The sequence below is a fragment of the Monodon monoceros genome, unplaced genomic scaffold, assembly GCF_005190385.1.
Source record: "Monodon monoceros isolate NGI ecotype Baffin Bay Population unplaced genomic scaffold, NGI_Narwhal_1 Super_Scaffold_18, whole genome shotgun sequence".
In the NCBI taxonomy this organism is placed as follows: Eukaryota; Metazoa; Chordata; class Mammalia; order Artiodactyla; family Monodontidae; genus Monodon; species Monodon monoceros.
In genome coordinates this window covers 105,445,506-105,468,357 of record NW_021703774.1, presented here as the reverse complement: position 1 = coordinate 105,468,357, position 22,852 = coordinate 105,445,506, and the positions used below count along the sequence as shown (strand labels likewise).

At 35.2% G+C, this 22,852-nt stretch overlaps 2 protein-coding genes across 11 annotated transcripts in view; one reads left to right on the top strand and one right to left on the bottom strand.

Moving 5' to 3' along the window:
* The window catches only part of CLCA2 (chloride channel accessory 2), a 37,735-nt gene extending 25,918 nt beyond the window's left edge, over positions 1 to 11,817 (top strand). Inside the window, exons 13-14 of the mRNA XM_029227750.1 lie at positions 2,580 to 2,813; positions 10,641 to 11,817. Coding sequence (XP_029083583.1) covers positions 2,580 to 2,813; positions 10,641 to 11,083 — 677 coding nt within the window. The 3' untranslated portion in view covers positions 11,084 to 11,817. The remainder of the gene's footprint in view (positions 1 to 2,579; positions 2,814 to 10,640) is intronic.
* The window catches only part of ODF2L (outer dense fiber of sperm tails 2 like), a 273,656-nt gene that overhangs the window by 215,956 nt on the left and 34,848 nt on the right, over positions 1 to 22,852 (bottom strand). The gene's annotated exons all lie outside the window — the stretch shown is intronic.

Below are 22,852 nucleotides of genomic sequence, written 5' to 3'. Positions count from 1 at the left end.
ACCATACCATAACATGATACTATATTTTTGTACTATATGTACTTTTCAGTAGAAAACAATAAAGATGCTATAGTGGATTTGCATCTCCTGATATTTTTAGTGTTGCCTAGAACACAATTTACTCTCAGCTATATTTAAAATAATTTGGATTATTTCAAAACCAATATAAATCAATTTGCAAGGTAACACAGTTTTACTACAAAGATATGATTTTGTATCTAGATGTAATACTTCATTTCTAAGTAGATATTCCCTCTTTCATTTATACATCGAACATTTTTGAAGGCCTCCTAGGTGACAGGCTTAGTCCTAAGAACTTGGGATACCAGGTAGAATAAGACTTGATTCCTATCAAGGAGCTTGCAGGCTACTGACGGGTCTAGTATCTTTTTTAAAGCCATGAATTTAAAGGATGCAAATATCAACATCAAGTGTACACTGAGAATAGAAAAGTCATATTCAACTCTGCTTTTATCTGTGTACATCATATAGGCCCTTGATAGCACAGAAAGAAAAATTTAGATTTCCCTAGGCATGCCTACCTCACATAACATTCGTTTATCAGCTCATTTTCAGGTGATGACCTTGAGAGTACACTGCATTGAAAAATGTGAGCTGCTCTGTTTTCACACCACCAAATCTCCGGGCACAGCAGCATCTACTTCCTTCCTCTCCTCCCTAGTGCCTCTGTTGGATCTGCTCTGGATTCCACCCAGCCTGCTTATCAAGGGTCCTTGAGAGCTCTCCCTTGCATGTCCTCTGAAGAGCATTCAAGCATGATTTCTTACTTCCCATATTAAAAAAAAATTTTGGTGGTTCCCCTTTAAGCTACTGTCCACCTGTCTACTCCCTGTCATCCAGTTCTTTGAAATTAAATCTAAATCTGCCGACTGTACCTTCTCACCTCCAGTTTACTACGCTGCTCACTGCAAGCAGGGCTCCACCCACATCACTCCACTGGAATTGCTCTGGCCTTAGTCACCAATGACTACCTGCTCTTATAACCAAAGGATGCATTTCAGTCCTCATTTTACCTGACTCAGCAGTACCTGACACAGCTGATTGATTTCTCCTTTGCCATTTCCTGGTTTCTATGATACCACACTCTCCTGCTTACCTCTTATTCTCTGGCATTTTTATTCTCAGGCTCTTTTTCCAGCTTCTCTTTTTCTACCAAGCCTCTAAGTGTTGGCAATTATCAAAGCTTAGTCTTAACCTTCTCTTTTCACTCTTCTATCTGGAGCCACGTTACCAGGGTTTGAAACCTAGTTCCTCCATTTACTAGCTGTGTGACTTTGGGCAAGTTACTTAGCCTCTGTGTGCTTCAGTTTCGTCATCTGTAAAAATGGGGGCAATAATTGTACTCTCCTCATAGCATTGCTGAAAAATTAAATAGTTGATAATATAAGGTACCTTAAAAAGTGCCTGACACATAGCAAGCACTTAGTAAATACTTTTTATTTTTATAGCTGAAATTCTTATTAGGTAATCTTATTAACCTATATGGCTTTAATAACATCTATAAGCCTATAACTTCCTAATTCATAGGTTCAAAATGATTAAATCTAGCTAAAACCTCTTCTTTGAGCTTAAAATCCATATCTAACTGGCTCAATTAGATGTTTTACAGGAATCACAAACCTCGTAACTTAAATAGTTAGTCTCCTCCCCATAGCCTGTTTCTCTTCCCATTTGCTCATTTTAGGAACCTGGGAGCTATTCTTTTTGTTCACCAACTTTCCCTTCTTCATCATTCCATATTCAAATCCAACACCAGCTTTTGCTGATTTTCTCTCCAAAATGCATCTCAAAATGCCTACTAGCCTCCTCTCCACCGCTATCACCCAACCCAAGCTACCATCTTCTCCTATCTGGACAGTTGCAGTGGCCTCATTGCTTCCTGTGCTAAAATCCATTCTCCACTGACAGCAGCCAGAGTGACCTGTCAGAGAGCAAATGTGATCATATCACTGCCCTGCTTCCCCACAGCATGTTTAAGATTAAACTCTAAAACCACTACAATGGCCCACGAGGTCCTACTTGAACTTCTCTCTCCTGTCTCATCTCAAACTATTCTCCTCCTTGCTTTAATTACATTTTTCTAATTTTCAAAGCTCTTCTCCACCCTTCAGAAGTTTTTACACAACCTCTTCCCTCTGCCGGGGATATTCTTAACCTCCGCTCTTTATCTGGCTGACTTCTATTCATCCTTTAGGTAATTGTTAAATGTTACTCCCTTGATACCACTCTAAATTATATTACTGTGTTATTTACTTTCATAGTACCCTTCCTTTTTTCCTTCTTACATTTATTACAATTTATAAATATATGTTTATAAATATGACTGTAAATTCCATGAGCAATACTGTTTTGTCTGTGATTGCTGGCATAGCATATGCCCTAAAAATATTTATTGAATGAATGAATGGATGAATGAATTGTTGCATAAACAAACTGTTATTCTAAAGATGTAGCAAAGGAAAAAAAAGTCTTAAAATGTCTCTCAATAATCTGCAAAAACAAGCTATTCAGGAGATGGTAACTTGTTGTTTTGGCTATTCTTTTCTTTGGTGTCACAGGTAATATTCAGATGAATGCCCCAAGAAAATCAGTGGGCAGGAGAGAGGAAGAGCAAAAGTGGGGCTTTAGCCGAATAAGCTCAGGGGGTTCTTTCTTTGTGCTGGGCGTTCCAGCTGACCCACATCCTGATGTGTTTCCGCCATGCAAAATTATTGACCTGGAAGCTGTAAAATCAGAAGAAGAGGTGACTTTATCTTGGACAGCACCTGGAGAAGACTTTGATCAGGGCCAGGGTAGGTTTCTTGCTTTCATTACCTATTTTTCTACAAGGTGGCATTTCCAATAACTATGTCAGGGGTTAGTTGGGTAAAAAATAGCTTTGGGGGCTTACAGATGACAAAGCTGTAGAGGATTGCATGGCAAGCTTTGAGTTGCTGATAAGGCCCTGTATCCTGGAGTCTAGGAAGAGAATGTATCAGCTCCCCCAGGATTGACGAGGCCCTGGTAAACTGACTGACACTAATACAGAAACCTTTGTTGGAAACATAAATACCACATGTAACAGTGGTCTAGTCAGAAGCAATGGGCTCTTCTTTACAGAGCATGGACTTTCAAATACTGAAGGTGATTAGTTTTCTGAAGATTAGATGGTGTTTATTCAAGGGCTTACAAGTCAAGTTTAAGGGAATAATTCCACAAGTCATGAAATACTTGGTGCATTGTCCTCTGCTACTTCTGGTCATCATTTTTGTTAGGGAGGCTGGGACCAGTTCCCTGATTTGAAGCTTTCTAACCCTTGCTTGGGCATTGATGAGTTCCTTCGCTACTTTCCTTTTTCTAATGCTTTTATGCCAGCCTTCAGGCTTCCACCTACCTCATCTCTTGATCCCCACAGCAACTCAACAGAAAATGTTTTCTAAAAGAATAACCTTTCCAACATCTTTGCCATTACCAGAACATGATTATCATTGATTACACTTTAAATGGTTTATTTCCTGATGCGTCTGATTGAGATTTCTGTAGGAACCAACCTTCTCTATTGAGAGCTAATTCATCAATATTGGTCAATAACAGTGACCACCTTGGGCCTTTCCCAGTCTTGCTTTCAACTTGGATCATCTTTTTTGGCTTATAATTCTGTTTACTACTCTCTCCAGAAGACATCTTAATTACAAATAATTATGCACTGCTGAGAAACAGTCAATATTGTAGTTTTGTCTTGAAATTCTGTTATCACAATCTACCTCTTCTTGCCAGATAGGAAGGAAGTGAAACATTTTACATTCTAAATTAAGGATTTTCCTAATTTAAAGTTTGGAGATGTGAAACGATTGAAACTGTGGGATGGGCATATCACTTGTATAATGGAAACAGCTGTAACTTAACTTTAGAAAAAAAGTAGTTCCCACTCTGGCTATAAGTCCAGCTGTTTAATCTTTGGCAGGTTGCTTAAACTCTATTACCCTCAGTTGCATATGTGGAAAATAGGACTAAAACTATCTATTTCATAAAGTATTGTAAAGATGAACTGAGATGACATATAAGATAAAAAATGGAAGAGAAAGTGGGCCCAGTAAGTTTTCTGGGCTCCTGGTTTGCGCTGCTAGAGAGTTCTCTAGCTTCTTATTTGAAGTAAGGAGCCACCAATACTCATTCCCATCTTTATGTAAAAGTAAGCATGGTGCCACCCAGTATTTTTCCTCTTTCCTCACTGCCTCAGAAGCACAGTTGTGTGTTAAAAGAGACAAACACAAGCTCAGACTCCCATTACTACTGGGAATTGTTTTTTTCAAGAGCTCTAGTGGTTTCAACTACACCACTGAATGAAGAGTAGAAAGAAAGTGAATGTGCAGTATCAGTGGTTATGAATGGCTTGAAAGGAAGAAATACAACCAAATGGGACTTTAGTTTAGAATTGGTATTACAAAGGGTTTTAGAAGGGAAGAGAGGATTTCATACCTTCACATAAATGGCCCTGATGAGCAGTATGACTGAAGCAGATCAAGCTTGTTATAATGTGAAACCTCAAGTGACAAAAGATTGGGAGGCGGGGAATGGCTGGATGTGTATTAAGTTGATGACATCACTCAGTCATAATTGACTTGATGACCCAGCAATGGCAAAATTGACCAATTAGCTATGAGTATACCAACTAGCAAGTAGGTGTCTGTTTAACTCATAAACACGTGCTTTCATCACCTCTTTTTTTTTTACAAATTGTTGTCTAGGAAGGTGTTATACTCTCCTCTATGGCCAGAGTTAGAAACAATAAGGGTATGTCTCTGGCTTTACAATTATGAAAAATTTGACTATACTTAAAAACCTTATTAGTAATAAATGAACATCTCATATATGCACAAGCATATCAATGTATATCCAGTTCCAACTCTTCACCATATACAACATATTGTAAAAGATGACAAAGTACATGGAATAAGCAAAATATTACCAGATCATTATTATGTTTGGGAATGTATTTAGACAAGGCATTATAGAAATGGGTTATTTCCTTAGGTTTTCATTAAGAGTGTGGGTAAAATAACTTTTAAAACTGAGTACAAGGCATAATCTGTATTTCTGCTATAAAGTTAATTTCCTTTGTGTTTTCTCCAGAAATTAAAGTGAAAATATATTATTTACTAAGGAACTATTATGTGCCCAGCACAGTGCTAAACATTATATAACAGTAATTTAAGATGGTATCACACTCCAAGAAATTATAATCCTAGGCTAAGAGAGAAAAGGCATAAAATGGTCAAAAAACTATTTTATGTATTACACAGTGCCATTTGTATAATTCAGACTTTGGGAGCTACAGGTATTAAAAGGTTGTAGAGTGGGTGGAAGCAGAGCAAAGGCCAGTTTCTAATGCCAGGGGCCTGGGCAGAGCCTTTGGAGTAGTGACAGACCACAAAAAGCACCAATCTTGGGCCTCCTTCCTTGCACTCAGTAGCTTCCCTACGTGTCTAACAGCCTGACTTTCACACTGTTTCCTCTGATATCTTTTCATCTTGTTATACAACTGTCATTGAACATATTATCTTTACAAATTGTTGAAAATTTGCTGCTTCTGAAAAAGCTGTTCAATGACAGCAATTTTTTCCCATTTCCCCCACCCCCAACCCTCAGTTACGCTTATTGGATGGAAGAAGGCTCAATGCAGGAGAAATCTATAATAATCCTTAGGGGATGGTTTGGATTTCAAATGAAGAGAGGAAGTGGGAACTGTTCCCACTGGTAAAGATGGGGTCAAGTCTTTGATTCCCTCTGCATGTCCTCAATCCAAGCCCAGGGCTTTCTGTACTAGAAATTTATTGGTAAAGATGCTAAGGAAAGTGTAAACCTTGGTAACTGGAAAAGTAGCAATTATTGGGAAATAGGAGACAGTGTAGCCTGATAGAAGGCTGTAGAGCATAGTGTTAGGGTATTAAACTCTGGAATCAGACAGACCACATTTTATCTGTGTAACTTAGGCAAGTTACTTAATTTCTCTAAACGTCTGGTTTCTAATCTGCAAAAGCAGAGAGTGAGAGTACCCATCTCAGAGGGTTGTTGAGAGAATTGAATGAGAAAAGGCACAGAGAGGGATTAAAACAGTGTCTGGTCCATACTAAGTGCTCAGTAAATATCAGCATTTAAAATATACTGGGAGTATAGAGGTAGGGGTCAAAACTAGAGATATAGCTAAGAGGTCAAAGATGCAGAACCAGCCCATTTTCTTTTTCACGGGGAGAAGGGGAAGACCACAACTATTGTAAATGGAAGGAAACCTTTCATGAATGTATGAGCTGAATTAGTTTGGAGTCTTTGTAGTTACACAGTTGTCCTGCATCATTTTTAATAGTTGTTCACAGTAGGAAGTATATGACATTTGGAGTTAGAAGAAATGAGTTCATTTCCCGCACTACAGCTTCCTAACTTGACCATGGACATCACATTTAACCTCCTGAGTCCCAGTCTCTTTTATTTTAAAATGGGATGGTCAACTTCACAGAGGGAGAGCTATGTATGTAGAAAATCTTTGTAAATGCTAAGGCTTATGGAATATTGTTTCATTATCCAGGAAATGACTCAGGGAGAGCCCCGTGGGGAGGGCTTCCTCCATAGAGAACAAGGGACATAGGAACAATGGACATGTTCCATTGTGAGTGTAGAGCAGATGGTCAGCCTAGCTTCTCATCCATATCTGTCCCATCGTATTTGAACCACAGTATAAAGCAACTCAAGTGGGTTCACTCAGAGGAAATTGGCTGATTGATAAATTTGAATATGAAGGTTATTTTGTTTTGACAACCTTCTTTAAGGGTGCTTTACTCTAATTACTACTCAGGAATAGAAAGAGTCTCATTATTAAAACTTATTATAGATTTGGAAAATTCTCAAAACCTAGTCACTAGAATATTTTATTGTTTAATTAAAACTCAGGATGTCTCATGGTTTTTATTCCTGAGAACAAAATCCTCCTTTGGAGCTGCTCCGTTCATTGTTGAATCTATTTTTAGCCATTTTAGATACGATTTATGATATTATTAGAGTGGGTTAGTACTACAGGTGGCTTTCTTTTTGCATCTAGCAATTATTTGTTACCAATAATTTTGTTTTTGAGTTGATAATACATTAATACAGTTTGAAAGCTCACAGCAGCACAACAATATGAATGTACTTAACACTGCTGAACTATACACTTTAAAAAATGGTAAATTTTATGTTATACGTATTTTGCCATAATTTTAAAGGTTCAAAACAGTATAAGGAAAATCAAAACAAAATTCTGCCCTCATCTACTCCAAATTTTGCAGTTCTGTAACATGCATTTTTCTTAATTTATCACAATCTGCCTTGAATTAATGTTATACCACTTCACATATAATGTGAGAATCTTTCAAAAGTATAATTCCATTTACCCTTCTGCCATCCTTTGTGGTCTTGCTGTCATATATTTTACCTCTACATTTGTTATAAGCCCCACATTGCATTGTTATGGCTTTTGTTTTAAACAATCAATCTTTGCCCAAGACAAAGAAACTTGCCTTTTAAAGAAATTTTAAAGAGGAAAAAAATTATCCTTTTTAGTTACCTGTATAGTATAGTCACCATATCTAGTCCTCTTCTTTTCTTCCTGGAGATCAGAATTTTTATCTAGCATCATTTCCTTTGTAGTTGAGGTCTTTGAGTAACAATTCTCTCAATATTAATTTTTCTGAAACATGTCCCTTAATTTTTAAAACACAGTTTCACTAGATGTAGCATTCTAGGGCAACAAGTGTTTCTTTCAGCACTTTAAATATATCATTTCATTGTCCTCTGGCCCCAATTTTTTTCTCATAAGTTAGCTATCATTCTTACTGTTGTTTTTCTGAGTATAAAGTGTCTTTTTTCCCTTCTGGCTGCTTTAAATTATTTTTCTTTATCTTTGGTGTTTAGCAGATTGACCATGATGTGACTCAGTGTGCTTTTCTGATGCTTATTCTGTTGGGGATCACTGAACTCTTTGAGTCTGTGGAGTGTTTTTTTAATCAAATTTAGAATATTTTCAGCTGATACATCTTCAAAAAATGTCTGCTCTAGTTTTATTCTTCTTTTCTTCCTGGGTAATATTTATATTATATAATATTATAGTACAGTATAGTACAGTATATCATATCATATCATATCATCATACACACACGCTAAGTGGATATATCAGTGGATCTTAAGGGTCACTGAGATTCTGTTCAATTTTTCTACCTATTTTTTAGCCCTTCAGTTTGGATGATATTTTTTAATTTTCAAAAAATTAATTTATTAATTTATTTATTTTTGGCTGCATTGGGTCGTCGTTGCTGTGCGCAGGCTCTCTCTAGTTGCAGCAAGCGGGGGCTACTCTTCATTGTGGTGCACGGGCTTCTCATTGTGGTGGCCTCTCTTGTTGCAGAGCACAGGCTCCAGGTACACGGGCTTCAGTAGTTGTGGCATGTGGGCTTCAGTAGCTGTGGCTCATGGGCTCTAGAGTGCAGGCTCAGTAGTTGTGGCGCATGGGCCCATTTGCTCTGCAGCATGTGGGAAATTCCCAGACAAGGGCTCGAACCCGTGTCCCCAGAACTGGCAGGTAGATTCTTAACCACTGAGCCACCAAGGAAGTTCCTGTTTGGATGATTTTAATGGATGTGTCTTCAAGGTTACAAATTCTTTCTTCCATTGTGTCCAATCTGATATTAATCCTCTCAAATGAATTTTTTCATTGCATTTTTTTTCAATTCTAGGATTTCTGTTTGCTTCCTTTTTAAAGTTTCCATATCTATCCTCAAACTTTCCATCTCTTCATTCACTATATCCAGCTTGTCTTGTGTGTAGACCATTAACATACTCATCATGGTTATTTTAAGGTCCTTGTCTATTAATTTCAAATCTCAGTCATTTGTGACTGTTTTAATTTGCTGATATTTTTCTTGACTATATATCACATTTTCTGTTTCTTCACATGTCTAGTAACTTTTTATTGTATATTGGACATGTGGTAGTAAATTATAGACTCTGGACTTTGTTATATTCCCCTGAAGAGTTTTGAAATTTTCTAGTAGTTACCTTGGATCACGTGGAATTTGAGGAGGCTTTGTTTTACTTTTGTCTAGGGTTTGTCTATTTCAGTTTTGCTCTTAATCCTAGGGCATATCCCTTAATTCTGGGACACAATCTTTTTTCCTAAGGCACAGCTTTTCTAGTGTTTTAATGGACATCTCAAGATATTTACCAAGCTCCTCTGATGTGGCAAGACTCACACTCCAAACTCTATATCTCCCCTGTGGTGGGCACTGGCATAAAACTCTGCTCCATTTTTCAGCTGTCTAGCTGCTGTTTTCCCCTTGAGCCCTTGATTTTTCACCCACGCATGTACAATTCAGAGGTCTTCCAATGATTTGAGAGAAGTTAATACAGAGTTGGGGCTCATCCCTCTCTGGCTCCCTCAATTTTCAGCCACTCGGCAATCCCACACTCAGTCATCTGATTTTTAAAACCAAGAAGATAGTGGCTTTCTGTATTAGTTCCAGCTATCTGTACTGAAGTGGAAAGTGCCCTCGGAGGAAAAACTGTATAAACATGAATCAGTCACAGCCTGGTTCTCTTCTTTTATGAGTTGTAACTCCTCTGGCTCCAGTTTGTTTTTATTCCCTTTTCTTTCTTCAGAGTTTATACTTGTTACCTGCTGGTGAGTTAGTCCAATAGAAACCACTCAACCATTACCAGAACTAAACTTTATCTTTGACTTAAGTTACAAATATTTTTGTCACTTAACATATATGTTTATATTTTGCTTAGGAGATTTTTCCCATGTAGAAAATTTTCATTTTATGTATATAAATTTATGGATTTTTATGTTTATGGCTTGTGAATTTTGAGTCTTAATTAGAGGGTCCTTTTCCACTTCAAGTTTATAAAGAAATTCATTCATTGTTTCCTACTACTTAATAGGTTTTTTTTACATCAAACTTTTTATTTACTTTGGAGTTTATCCTGAAGAATAAAGGTTTGCAGTATGGATCCTATTTTTTCCAGCTTTTTACCCAATTGTCATAACACCATTATCAAGAAATTTTTACTTTCCCATATTAATTTGGGTTCTACCTCTATCATATACTAAATTCCTAAATGTATTTTGGTCTACTTTTATACATGAATCTATTCATGCACCAGTACTGCAGTTTTTCAGTTACTGAAGCATTACAGTATTTTTACATCTGATAAAGTCAGTCCTTCCGCTAAAAATTTGTTATTTTTTAACCTTATATGGCTAATCTTGCTCATTTATTTTCTATTTAAACTTTACAATAAGCTTGTTAAAATAGAAACTAGAGGCACTTTTAATAAAACCATGTAAAATTTACAAAGTAACTTAGGGAAAAATAACATCTTTATTGTGTTGAATCTTGGTATTCAAAAACATAATAAAACTTTCCTCTTATTCAGGTTTTAGTATGAGTTCTTATGTAGTGTCTTAAAGTTTTGTTCACATTCATATTTCTTGCTTTGTTTATTCATAGGTATTTTGACTTTTTTGTTGCTATTGTCATTAAGCCATTTCTAATAAACTAGAAAGCTCACTCAAAATCACTTAACTTCCCATTTGCATTTTTTAATTTCAGCCAACAGCTATGAAATAAGAGTGAGTAAAAGTCTACAGAATATTCAAGATGACTTTAACAATGCCATTTTAGTGAATACATCAAAGTTAAATCCTCAGCAAGCTGGTACCAAGGAGATATTTACATTCTCATCAGAGCTTTTCACAAATGGACTTGAACATCAACCTGATGGAGAGACACAAAAAAGTCACAGAATTTATGTGGCAATACGAGCAGTAGATAGGAACTCCTTAAAGTCTGCTGTATCTAATGTTGCTCAGGCATCTCTGTTGATTCCCCTAAATTCTGCTCCTGTATTTGCCAGAGATGATTTTATGTTGAAAGGAGTTTTGACAGCAATGGGTTTTATAGGAATCATTTGCCTCATCATAGTTGTAACACACTGTGTTTTAAACAGGAAAAAGAGAGCAGACAAGAAAGAGAATGAAACAAAATTATTATGAACAAATGTGCAGAGTACTTTCCTTCTTAAATATAAGACCCATGGCTTTTGCACTTTACAAAAACAAGCCAATAAAGTCAAATTAACATCAGATTATTAAAAATGCTTTGAGTTTTTGTGTAGTATGGATCAGATTTTTACACGGTAAATAGACAAAAAAATCTTTTATAACACTAATGGAGGCAGAAGGGAATTAGAAAACCTTTAAGCTTTGGCTATGGACAAAAAAATAAAAGTTATTCTCTAAGGTAATGTGTTTAAAGGCAAAGGTAATGGCAAAATTGAATCAGAGTCAATAAAAGCTTGTCTTATTGAAGACAAAAAATAACCCACGTAGAGAAAAGGATGTTAGGCCTGAATGATATAGTATAACTATCTATGTGAAGCAATTGTTTAGTTGTATGATTAATTTTTAATTCCCCTTTATCTGTTCAGAACAGGTTGCTTGTTAATGACTAAAGATCAACCTGTATTTTACATATGAAGTGCCTATTGTAAAGTTCTTTACCTCTTTCCATTTGGTTAACTATACTACAGATAGATCCCACTGATAATGCTCAAAGAGATGTTGGTTCACTATAAGAGTTAACCTTAAAATGTAGGTATTATCCTTGTCCCCTGACACTGGTTTTATAACAGAGGCCTATTGAATTTATTGTTTATAACTTTCTAATCTTATCAAAGCAGCTTTCCAAGTTATTTGCCTTGGGTGGTATTCAAGGAAAATGGTTATAGTTCTCATAAGACTTTAGGTAAAGAATGAAAGACATAGTTCTGAGCTTATTTTAACACATATCAATACATAGACTATATAATTTTATTCAATTTCAAACAAAGAAGAGGTCACAGGGAGAGACTGACCCTTGGAAATTTTTAACTGATTCTGTTTTTGTTGTTTAAATAAGACTCCAGGAATCCTTTTCCCACAAAGGGTGATTTACCTACAGGTATTAACCTACAGGGGTGGAGGGTGACTAGAGAGAGGCAAGCACATGTCACAAGGAAATAAAAATTATCTTTTATTTAATTTTGCTCTTATTTTTTAAAGATTACTGAGCAATAAAATCACATGCTTTGCATATTACAGAACTTAAAACTTTATTGGGTAAATACAAACAACAATGTGGAATAGAGCTGCTTTATAACTAGGACCAACTAAGAATGACAATTAGATTAAGTTTTGGGGGGTGGGGAGGGAATTGTGGGGAGTTGGAACAAGAATGAAAAGAGGGCATGAAACCTTGAGGAAGAGACTCAGAGCAGTGCTGGGGAGTAAAATGACCAGCAAATACCTCTACCTAGGCTGCCTCCTTGCTGTTCATACTACATCCCAGGTCTGGCCTGTAACATGCTGAGTCTGGTAGTGCCTAAATTTTCACAGATTGGAACTTCAAGTCCCCACTTGGCAGTCAGTCCCTCCTCCCTCTATTGCCACTGAGCCTGGTAGCGTGGGATCTGCTTCTCTGTAGCTTCAATGGGCTGGTAAAATACTGAGATGGGGTGTGGTGGGCTTTAAGTCTTCAGATGTTTTCCTCATTTTATAGACAGGAAAATGGAGAATTAACGGAGTAATCTAAAGCGTTGTGCTGGCTAAAGGCAGAGTATATAGGAGTAGAGTCAGGTTGTCATAATGCTCCTTCACTTCTGTCTATTTAAGAAGGTGTGGAAAGATGCCAGGGATTATGCCTAGAAATATTTAAATCTTCAAGGTTAATAATCAGGAGAACAGGTCTAGGCTGAAGGAACAGGGCTTTTTTTTTCTTTTCCTCCAATTTTGTCAGTATAGAAATGAACAAATGGCTTTAAGTCCAGAAATCAGTAAATTGGAAGAGGTAAGACTGAGATTAAGGATGTTAAAGTGATAAACTAAAATATATTATAGCAGAGTTGAAAGGGTGATCTCATCAAGTGAATAGGGTAAACAAGCTTCAGTGGTTGTGAGGGATTGAAGCATTAGACAACAAGAAATATGTGGTAAATGTGGGAAGATAACTGATTTCGAGATCCCAGAAATCGTCAATAGAACAGAGCCACTGGAAAGGAGGTGACATTGATCCTGAACAAATGATAAGGAATAGAAATAGACAAGAGTTGGGTCAAAGAGAACAAGGAACTGTGAAGCACTGGTCACTAGTGGAATACCACATGAATAGTGACGTCACTGAAGATTTGATCCAAGATTGCAAGAGGAGGAAAAAATATGAGACAGATGCTCAGTTATCTGGTAGAGGAAAGAGAAGTCTAGGGATTGAAAGTGACACAGGCAAGTATTATATTATCTTCACATGCCAGGATGGTTGTTGTTATCAGTATACAGAAATTTGTTCTGAAAATTGAGGACAACATCCCTTCCATTTTTACCCTATTCTTTTTATGGATGGTAAAAGAAAGTTAAATCTCAGTGGGAGAGAGAAGATTTTTAGGAGATGAATTCACTGAGCAGGTTGCTCTTTATGTGTGCAACGCTGACTGCTCCAAAAGTATGTTTGCACCTGCATGTTAGTACTAGAAAGCCTACCCAAAATTATTTTATTTGCTTTAGGCTTTGCCTTCTGCTATAATGTAATTATTTTGGAAGAGTTGGTCCCTAACTATATCATTTATTTAAAACAATGTGATCAATCCAATTGCACTAATGGCAGAGTTGCTCATATCAAACTAATCTTCTTGCTGATAACGGTAATAACTCTGGAAAAAATATAAAACACAGCTCTTTGAAGGCACTGTACACCAAGAAAAGCAGTTAGAACCTGGAGGAGTTATGACCCTTGAAAAAAGGAAAGCAATCTAGGTGAGATCCACATTTAACCAGCTTTTCCCCCAGAAGGCATTCCCAGTTTGCTCAGAGCATCTGGAAAAAGCTCAAGCAGAAAGCAGCTGTCTTACTGGGTTGAAAAGCCAGAAGTAAGAGTTCTGGGTTGCTAAAGCAGTGGAATATTGAGGGAGGAAATCCGAGGAAGGAAGTAACTACAAGAGGGAAGTTCCCAAATCTGCATCCTCTCAATCCTTGGATGAGTCCTAAACTGCAAAGGAATTTAATGGAAAATAAGAGCTTAGCACCTAAAAGAGCTGAACAGAGAGTTCAGCAACTGCCCAGTCCTGAGGAGAGAAAATTTAAGGTTCAACCTCACCCAAGTTTTTTTTTTTTTGGTTTTAAATTTTTTTATTGACGTATAACATATATACAGACATGCACAAACTGTAAGTGTAATTATCACAAGTGAATATTCTCTGGTAATTACACCAAAATCAAGAAATAGAATATTGCCAGAATCTCAGAAACTTATATCTTAACCTCTTCCTGCAACTACCTCCTCCCCAATGTTTACCACAGAATGACTTTCTAGCACCATGGCTTAGTTTTTGCCTGTTTTGAACTTCAGATAAATTCAATCATTTGGTATGTATTCTTTTGTGTCTGGCTCCTTTCATTCAACATTACATTAATGATATTCATCCACATTTTGTATACCAGTAGATATTATTCTTTATTGCTGTATAATATTCCATTGCTTGGCTATACCAATATATTCATCCTTTCTACTATTGACAGGCTTTTGAGTAATAGCCAATTTGGAATATGATGAATAATTCTCCCGTGAACATTTTGTTACATATCTATTGGTATTGTGATTTCATTTTCTAAATCAAAGATTAAAATTGGTTGCACCAAAATACAACCTCGCCCAAGTTAGAGGGGGTGTTTGTGTTTCCATTGAAACTCCAGATTAGGGGTAAGTATCATACCCACAGACTAAGTGTTATGCCCTAGAACCAAGGGCAAAACTGAAATAGATCTGCTCTGAAAAAGTCTAAAACCAAGTCTCTAGAGAATCAAGATTATATTCACCAATAATTAAGCTATTGCTAGAACATAACTCAGAGAAAGATAACATAATACAAAGCCTCTACAACATATCATCCACTATATAATAAAACATTAATAGACATGCTGACAAGCAGGAAATGTGTCCCATAATTAATAAGAATAAAAATCTGTCAATAAAAGATGATCCAAAAATGATCCATATTTGGAATTAGCAGATAATTAGTTTACAATAACATTATAAACAAGATAAAGAAATTACAGGAAAAGATAAATATAAGTGATGAATAGAGGAAGAAGTTCAGGAAAGATGTGAAAGTCTTTAAAATGAAGCAAGTGAGAATCCTAAAAACTGAAAAATACAATGTATGTAAAAAAATTTGTAATGGATTAACAACAACAGACTGGTACTACAGAAGAAAGGATCATATGACTTGAAGATGTGAAAATAGAAAGCATCTAAACTGAAGCATTTCATTAAAAGAAAAGAAAAAGCCCAAATGACCTGTGTGATATTACATGTAAATGATTCCCAGAAGTAGAGGGAGGGACGATAAGGCATAAAAATATTCAAAGAAATATTGGATGAAATTTTTCCAAATTTGATTTAAACTACCAACCCACAGGTCTAAAATGCTCAATGAACCTAAAATAGGATCTATACAAAGAAAATAACACCTAGGTATACCATAGGAAAGATGACTAACTACTCATAAGAAACAATTGAGGCCAGAAAACAGTAAAATGACATCTTAGAGTGCTAAAAGAAACCAAGACAGAACTCTATATTGAGCAAAGATATCTTTAAAAATGTAGGCAGATAAATAAAAGCTGAAATAATTTTCACCAGCAAGAAGTACCAAAGAAATGTCTTTAAGCTGAAGGAAAATGAGGTCTGGTGTAAATACAGATCTACAGCATGAAAGGAAGATCACTGGAAATGATAAATATATAGGTAAATATAATACATTATTGGTTTTCTTTACTTAATGCCTTTAAAAGATGATAAATTATTTAAAGTAAAAATAAAAACAATGTATTATGGTATAAATAACATAAAGAAGTAAGATATATGACAACAAGAGCAGAATGGAAAGAAAGGTGACAAATGGAATTATCCTGTTTAAAGGTACTTACATCATACATACGATATTAATTCAAGGTAGACATAAATTAAGGATGCATATTATAACCCCTTTTGGCACCTATTAGTAACAGGGAAGGGTATATCTAAAAGGCTAATAAATGTGATAAAATGGAACATTAAGACTACCCAATTAATACAAAAGAAGATAAGGAAAGAGCAAGGAACAAAGAACAGAGGGGAATACAAAAAGCATATAGTAATATGGTAGACTTAAAGCAGCTAAATTAATAATTATATTAAATATAAATGGACTAAACTCTTCAATTAAAAAGAGATTTTCAGACTTGATAATAAAGCAAGACCCAACTATATGGAATTTACAACAGATGAACTTTAAATATAAATACATAGAAATTGAAAGTGGGAAAAAGGAAAGTGGTATATCATGCAAACACCAAGCATAAAAAAGCTGGTGTTAGTATATTATTATAGGACAGAATAGACCTCAAAAAAGGAGAGAAAAAGGAATCATTTCAACATAATAAAAAATTTCATCAAGAAGATATAGCAATCCTAAATGTGCATGTAGCTATTAATAGAGCTTCAAAATACCAGAAACAAAAACTGCCAGAATTAAGGGAGAAATAGACAAATCAACAAGCAAACTTGGAGATTTAAATCTCCCACTGTCAATCGTAGAGTAACTAGACAGAAAAATTCAGTAAGAATGGAGAATATGTGAACAACATTATCAACCAATTTGACCTTGACGTTTAAAAATACTACAAGCAACTAGTGCAGAATACATATCATTTTTAAGTGCTCATGTTTATGCTAGGCATAAAACACATCCCAGTATGCAGAGTCCAGAAATAGACTGACACACATATGGTCAATAGATTTTCCATAAAGCCATGTGCAAATCAATGGGTAAAGGCAAGTCAATGGGTAAAGAAGAGTTTTTTTTTAATAAATGATGTTGGAACAACTAGACATATGTTTGGGAAAGCAATTTTACTTGTAAAATTATAAAATATAAATACCTTGTAAAAATATAAATTCATGATGGATTATAGATATAAATATGAGTTAAGATATCAACTTCTAGAAAAAATATAAGAAAATATATTTACAAGTATAGTGTAGAAAGATTTCTTAGAACAGAGAAAACACTAAGCATAAGACAAAATAATAAGTTGGACTGCATCAAAACTAAATATCTGTGCTAATCAAAGGGCACCATTAATAATAAAAAGTTTAGCTACAGTGGAAGAAAATATTCACAACAAATATATCTAACAAAGAAGTTATATTCAGAACATATAAAAATGTTATAAATCAGTTTTAAAAAGACAAAGAACCCAATAAAAGTGGGCAAAGGACTCAGACACTTGACAAGAGAGAATATATAAATAGCCAATAAGCACATACAAAGGCAATCAACACCTGAAACTAATATTGTAAATCAACTATACTTCAATTTATAAAAAAGCAATCAACACCATCAGTTGTCAACAAATTGAAAATGATACCTATAAATGAAATACATCTTCATTCCCACTAGAACAACTAAATTATAAATATTGGCACTAAGAAATGTTGACAAGGATGTGAAGCAACTGTAATTTTTTTATACTGGTGAGTGTGCAACAACTTTGGAATACTGCCTGGCAGTTTCTTAAAAGTTATGCATATATCTAAACCATGACCCAGTTATTCCACTTCAAGAGAGATGAAAAGATATGTCCATCAAAAGGCTTGCTCAAGAATTTTTATAGCCACTTTATTCGAAATAGCCCCAAGCTGTAAAAAAACAAAAGTTTCTATTAAAAGAATGGATAAAACAAAATTTTGCTATTTGTACGAATCCACAATGGCACACCACTCAGCAACAAAAAGAAATGAACAACTGATATATGCAACAGCATACCTGAAATCCCAAAAGCATCATGTTGAGCTAAAGAAGTCAGACTCAAAAGAGCACAGACTGTGTGATTCCATTCATTAAAAGTTCAAGAACAATACTAATCTCTGGATATAGAAATCATAATAGTGGTTGTCTCAGAGCAAACGTGTGAGCATTCACTGGAAAGCTTTCTGGAGCAATGAAAATGCTATAGGGATTGATTGCAATAGTGGTTGACTGGGTATGTATACCTTTGTCAAAATTCATTTACCTATTTGCAATTGATCTGTTCATTTTATTGCATTTACATGTTCCATCAAAAGAAACACTATGAATGAATTTATTGTATCTTTCCCTTTTAGCAAGCAATGGTTCTAGACCAGGAGTAATTTTACTCTCTCGGGTGACATTTGGCAATGGCAGCTGACTACTTTGATTATCATAGTTTGGGGTACGATCTAGTGGGTAGAGGCCAGGGATGCTGCTAAACATCCTACCTGGCACCAGACAGCCCCCACAACAAAGAATTAGCCAAAAATGTCAATAGTGCCAAGATTGAGAAACCTTGCCTTATAGGGAGGAAGAGAAAGGCATCATTCATAAGGACATTTGACACCTGAATACAAGAAAAAGTGGCCTTAGTGAAGGGGAAAGGGGGAACAAAACTGAACCAGATTTAAATGAAGTAGAGAAGACAAAACGAATAGAAAAAAATAGTTTAAATAAAGTGAAGATGGTCTATGTTAGAGGATTGAATTCATAAGGCTCATAGAAAATCTAACTGATGAAAAATAAAGAAGGGGAATGGGTATAAAGTTGGGAGGATGCTGCATTATGTGTTAAGATCTGTGTTATGATCTGTGAATGTAAAATACAGGGAAACGGAATAGAAGCAGAGGGGAAGTGAGATAAATAGTGGGCTCTGAAGAAATGAGAATCTGATTTAGTTTGCATTTACCATAGGAAGTAGAAAAAGCACAGCTCAGGCACAAAGAGAGAGACAAAATAAGATATGAAAGTTAGGGATACAATTATAGGGTACATGATGATAGAGAGACAAGTACTCAAAGGCACAGAAACAGAAGCTCATATGCATGGAGGTAATTAGAGCTTGTCCCTAAAGATCAAAAGAAATGCATCCTTCCATAAATCCCTCCTGCACTTAGACTACACAGCTCTTATCAGCAAGATGATAGCCTGGATGGGTGGAGAGTGACCCAGATGGTGGTCAATTTTATTTCCTACTTCCTCTAAGCTACCTGCTGCTAAGTCTTATCGAAAAGCTGCTTTCTGGGAACACTTGTCTCGAGGGCACAAGAAGGAGGAAGCTATTCAGTACAGTGGGCAATTGCTTTCGATAGACAGATATCCTTGGCTTATGAAACGGAAGCAATATAAATTAGTAAACATCCAAAAGGAACATTTAAAAAACTGGTATAACCTTACATCACACCAGTATAGGAAAGAAGAAGCAAGAGCATGAAGAAGATAAAAGAAAAAGAGTGTGAAATGCAAGAGTAAAGAAAATTAGAAATTAAGAGTAGAAATTAAGAGTAGAAAAGACAGAACTACCGCTCCAATGCTGACATGTTAGGATTTCCAAATGATAGTCTTTAGTCCAATATTTTAGTTTTATGTATAAATTTATTTCAATTACAAAAGTAATTCATGCTATTATTAAAACTACAGATGTTTAAGTAAGAAGTGATAAACAAAATAGATGTTAAACAAATAAGCTTAATTATTCCTTTATTAATGGACGTTTAGGTAGTTCTACTTCTTGCTATTATAAAGTATGCTTTGAGGGACAAATTATATTACCCTTGTACATATACTCTTATGCACCTGTGTGAGTTGTTCTTTGTATATATAATCTAGTGCACCTGTGTGAATCTATCTGCAGGGTAAATTCCTAGCATGGAGTTGCTACGTTGAAAGATACACACACTTAAATTTTGATGCATAGTTCCTTCCAAAGCATTTATACCAATTTTTATGTCATCAAAAATGTATGACTACCTGTTTCCTTATGGCCTTATTACCATTACTAAAGTAGGTAATGAACTAGGGGGTGGAAACAGGAGTCATATTGAAGTATTACATGGCAGAGAGCTTAAAACTACCTCTTAAACATCAATATCCTACAAATATACCTTGGTCATTCTTACTTGATGCCATCTAATGCAAAGCCCTGGCTTTCTCCATCTTGTTGGCTCCTCTCCAATTTTTCCCTTCAAGGCTAAGGTTTGGGTAAGTGGGAGTGAAGAAGAAGTGTAAAGATAAGATACTTTATTGAATAAATTCCATGTGCCAGGCATTGTGCTGTGTTATATCAGTTTTTTTTTAATTTTTCAATATTCAAAATACCAGTATACCATAGCTAATATCAATGAAAGTAGATTTGATGCAAGAGGTATTATTAGAGATAGAAAAAACTTTTTGTGATGATAATTATATAACAATCCTAAATTTGCCTGCACCAAGAACATAGCTTTAAAATATATAAAGCAGAAGTTGATAGAACTGAATAAAGGAAAAAGAAATAGACAAATTCACAATTATAATTGGAGATTTTAACACACCTCTTTCAGCAACTAAAAGAACAAGCAGCCAAGAAATTGGTAAGAAAAGAGACAATTTGAATAACATGATTAACTAACTTGGCCTAACATATATAAAGCACTGTAACCCAACAACTACAGAATAAATATTTTTCTTGAAAGCACACGGAACGTTTTACCAAAATAGACCATAAGCTGAGGCAAAAAATAAGACTCAACCAATTTCAAATGATTTAAATCTTAGGGTATTCTTTCTGACTCTAGTGGAATTAAACTAGAAATCTATAATAGATTAACTAGAGACTCCCCAAGTGTCTGGAAATTAAGCAACACACTTCTTTTTATATAGCACATAAATAAATAAATTCAAGAATTTATTCTAGGAATGTAAGAGGGATTTAACATTGAAAACTCAATCAATGTAATTCCCCATATTAACAGAATAAAGAAAAAAATCATATATGGTATATCATATATGGTATATGGTATATAGTAATCTCAATAGATGCATAAAAAGCACTTGATAAAATTTAAAACCTATTTATGATTTTTAAAAAGAAAACTCTTAGCAAACTAGGAATACAAGGAGACTTTCTTAGTCTGATAAAGATATCTACAAAATATCTCTAGATAATATCATACTTAATGGCCAAATATAGGATGCTTTTTCACTTGGGATTGGGAACAAGAAAAAAGATACCCATTCTTTCCACCTGTATTCAACGTTGTACTGGGGGGTCCTAGCTAGTGTAATAAGAGAAGGAAACAAAATAAAAGATATAAGATTGGAAAGGAAGAAGTAAACATGTTATTATTCACAGATGGCATAATTATAAACACAAAATCCAAAAGAATCTACAAACTATCTGAAATAAATGAATTTAGCAAGCTCCATGGATGAAAGGTCAGTACATAAAAATCTAATATATTTCTATATACCAGCAATAAACAATCAGAAAATGAAATTTTATAGAAATACCATTTATAATAGCACCCCCCAAACTTTTAAAAACCACGGAAATAAATTTAATGAAAGGTGCAAAAGACTTTTACCCTTAAAACTATAAAACATGGTTGAGATCAAGTAAATAAACTTAAAATGAAGAGATATGCCAGGTCCATGGATTGAAAGACTCAATATTATAAACAAGTCAATTCTTTCCAAACTGATGTATAATTTTTTTTTTTTTTAGGTAAGAAGTGGACTTACTTAGAGAGATACACATTCCATAGAATGCAGTCCATCTCAAAAAGGCTAGAATGACCTTGGGAGAAATAAATACACTCTACCGACAGAGTGTGGGCCATCTCAGAAGGCGAGAGGCCCCGAAATATGAGGTGGTTAGTTTTTACGGGCTGGGTAATTGCATAGGCTAATGAGTGGAGGATTATTCCAACTATTTTGGAGAAGGGGTAGAGATTTCCAGGAACTGCGCCACTGCCCACTTTTTGGCCTTTTATGGTTGACCTCAGAACTGTCATGGCACTGATGGGTGTGTCATTTAGCTAAGGTATTACAATGAGCGTATAAATTTAATGTGATCCAGTCAAATCCAGGAGTTTTTTTCTGGTAGAATTTCCAAGCTGATCCTAAATTTTATATTTAAATGCAAAGGACCAAAAATAGCCAAAATAATCTTGAAATAAGAAAAACAAATCTGGAGTGTTTATATTACCAGATATCAAGACTTACAAACCAGCAGTAACTAAGACAATATGGTATTGAGGTAAGCCTGGTCATATAGACCAATAGAACAGAATAGAGTCCAGAAACAGACCTGCACACTTGCAGTCAACTCATTCACAACAAAAGCACAACTGCAATTCAGTTGGGGGGAATGATGGTCCTTTCAATAAATGATCTGCATGTATTGCTATCCAGAGAGGAAAACAAAACAAAAATCTTGAATTTTACCTCACACTATACACACAAAAATAATTTGAGATAGATCACAAACCTAATTGTGAAAGATAAGACAATAAACCTCTAGAATAGAATATTGTATAACATCTTCATGAACTTGGGAAAGCTGTCTTAAATATGACCCCAAAAACAATACCCATAAAATAAAAAATTAAATTGAATTCCATTAAAGTTAAGAACCTCCGTTCATCCAAGAGACCCATTAAGGCAAGCCACCTACTGGGAAAAGATATTTGCAATACATACATCCAATAAAGAACTCAATACCCAGAACATATAAAGAATTCCTCTAGATCAACGAGGAAAATACTAACCTGATTAAAAATTGGGCAAAAAGACTTGGACAGGCACTTCATAACAGAGGATATCCAAATGACCAGTAATTATATGAAAAGGTGTATAACAAAATTGGTTATCAGGGAAAATGCAAATTAAAATCACAGTACTATATGATTATGCCCCACGC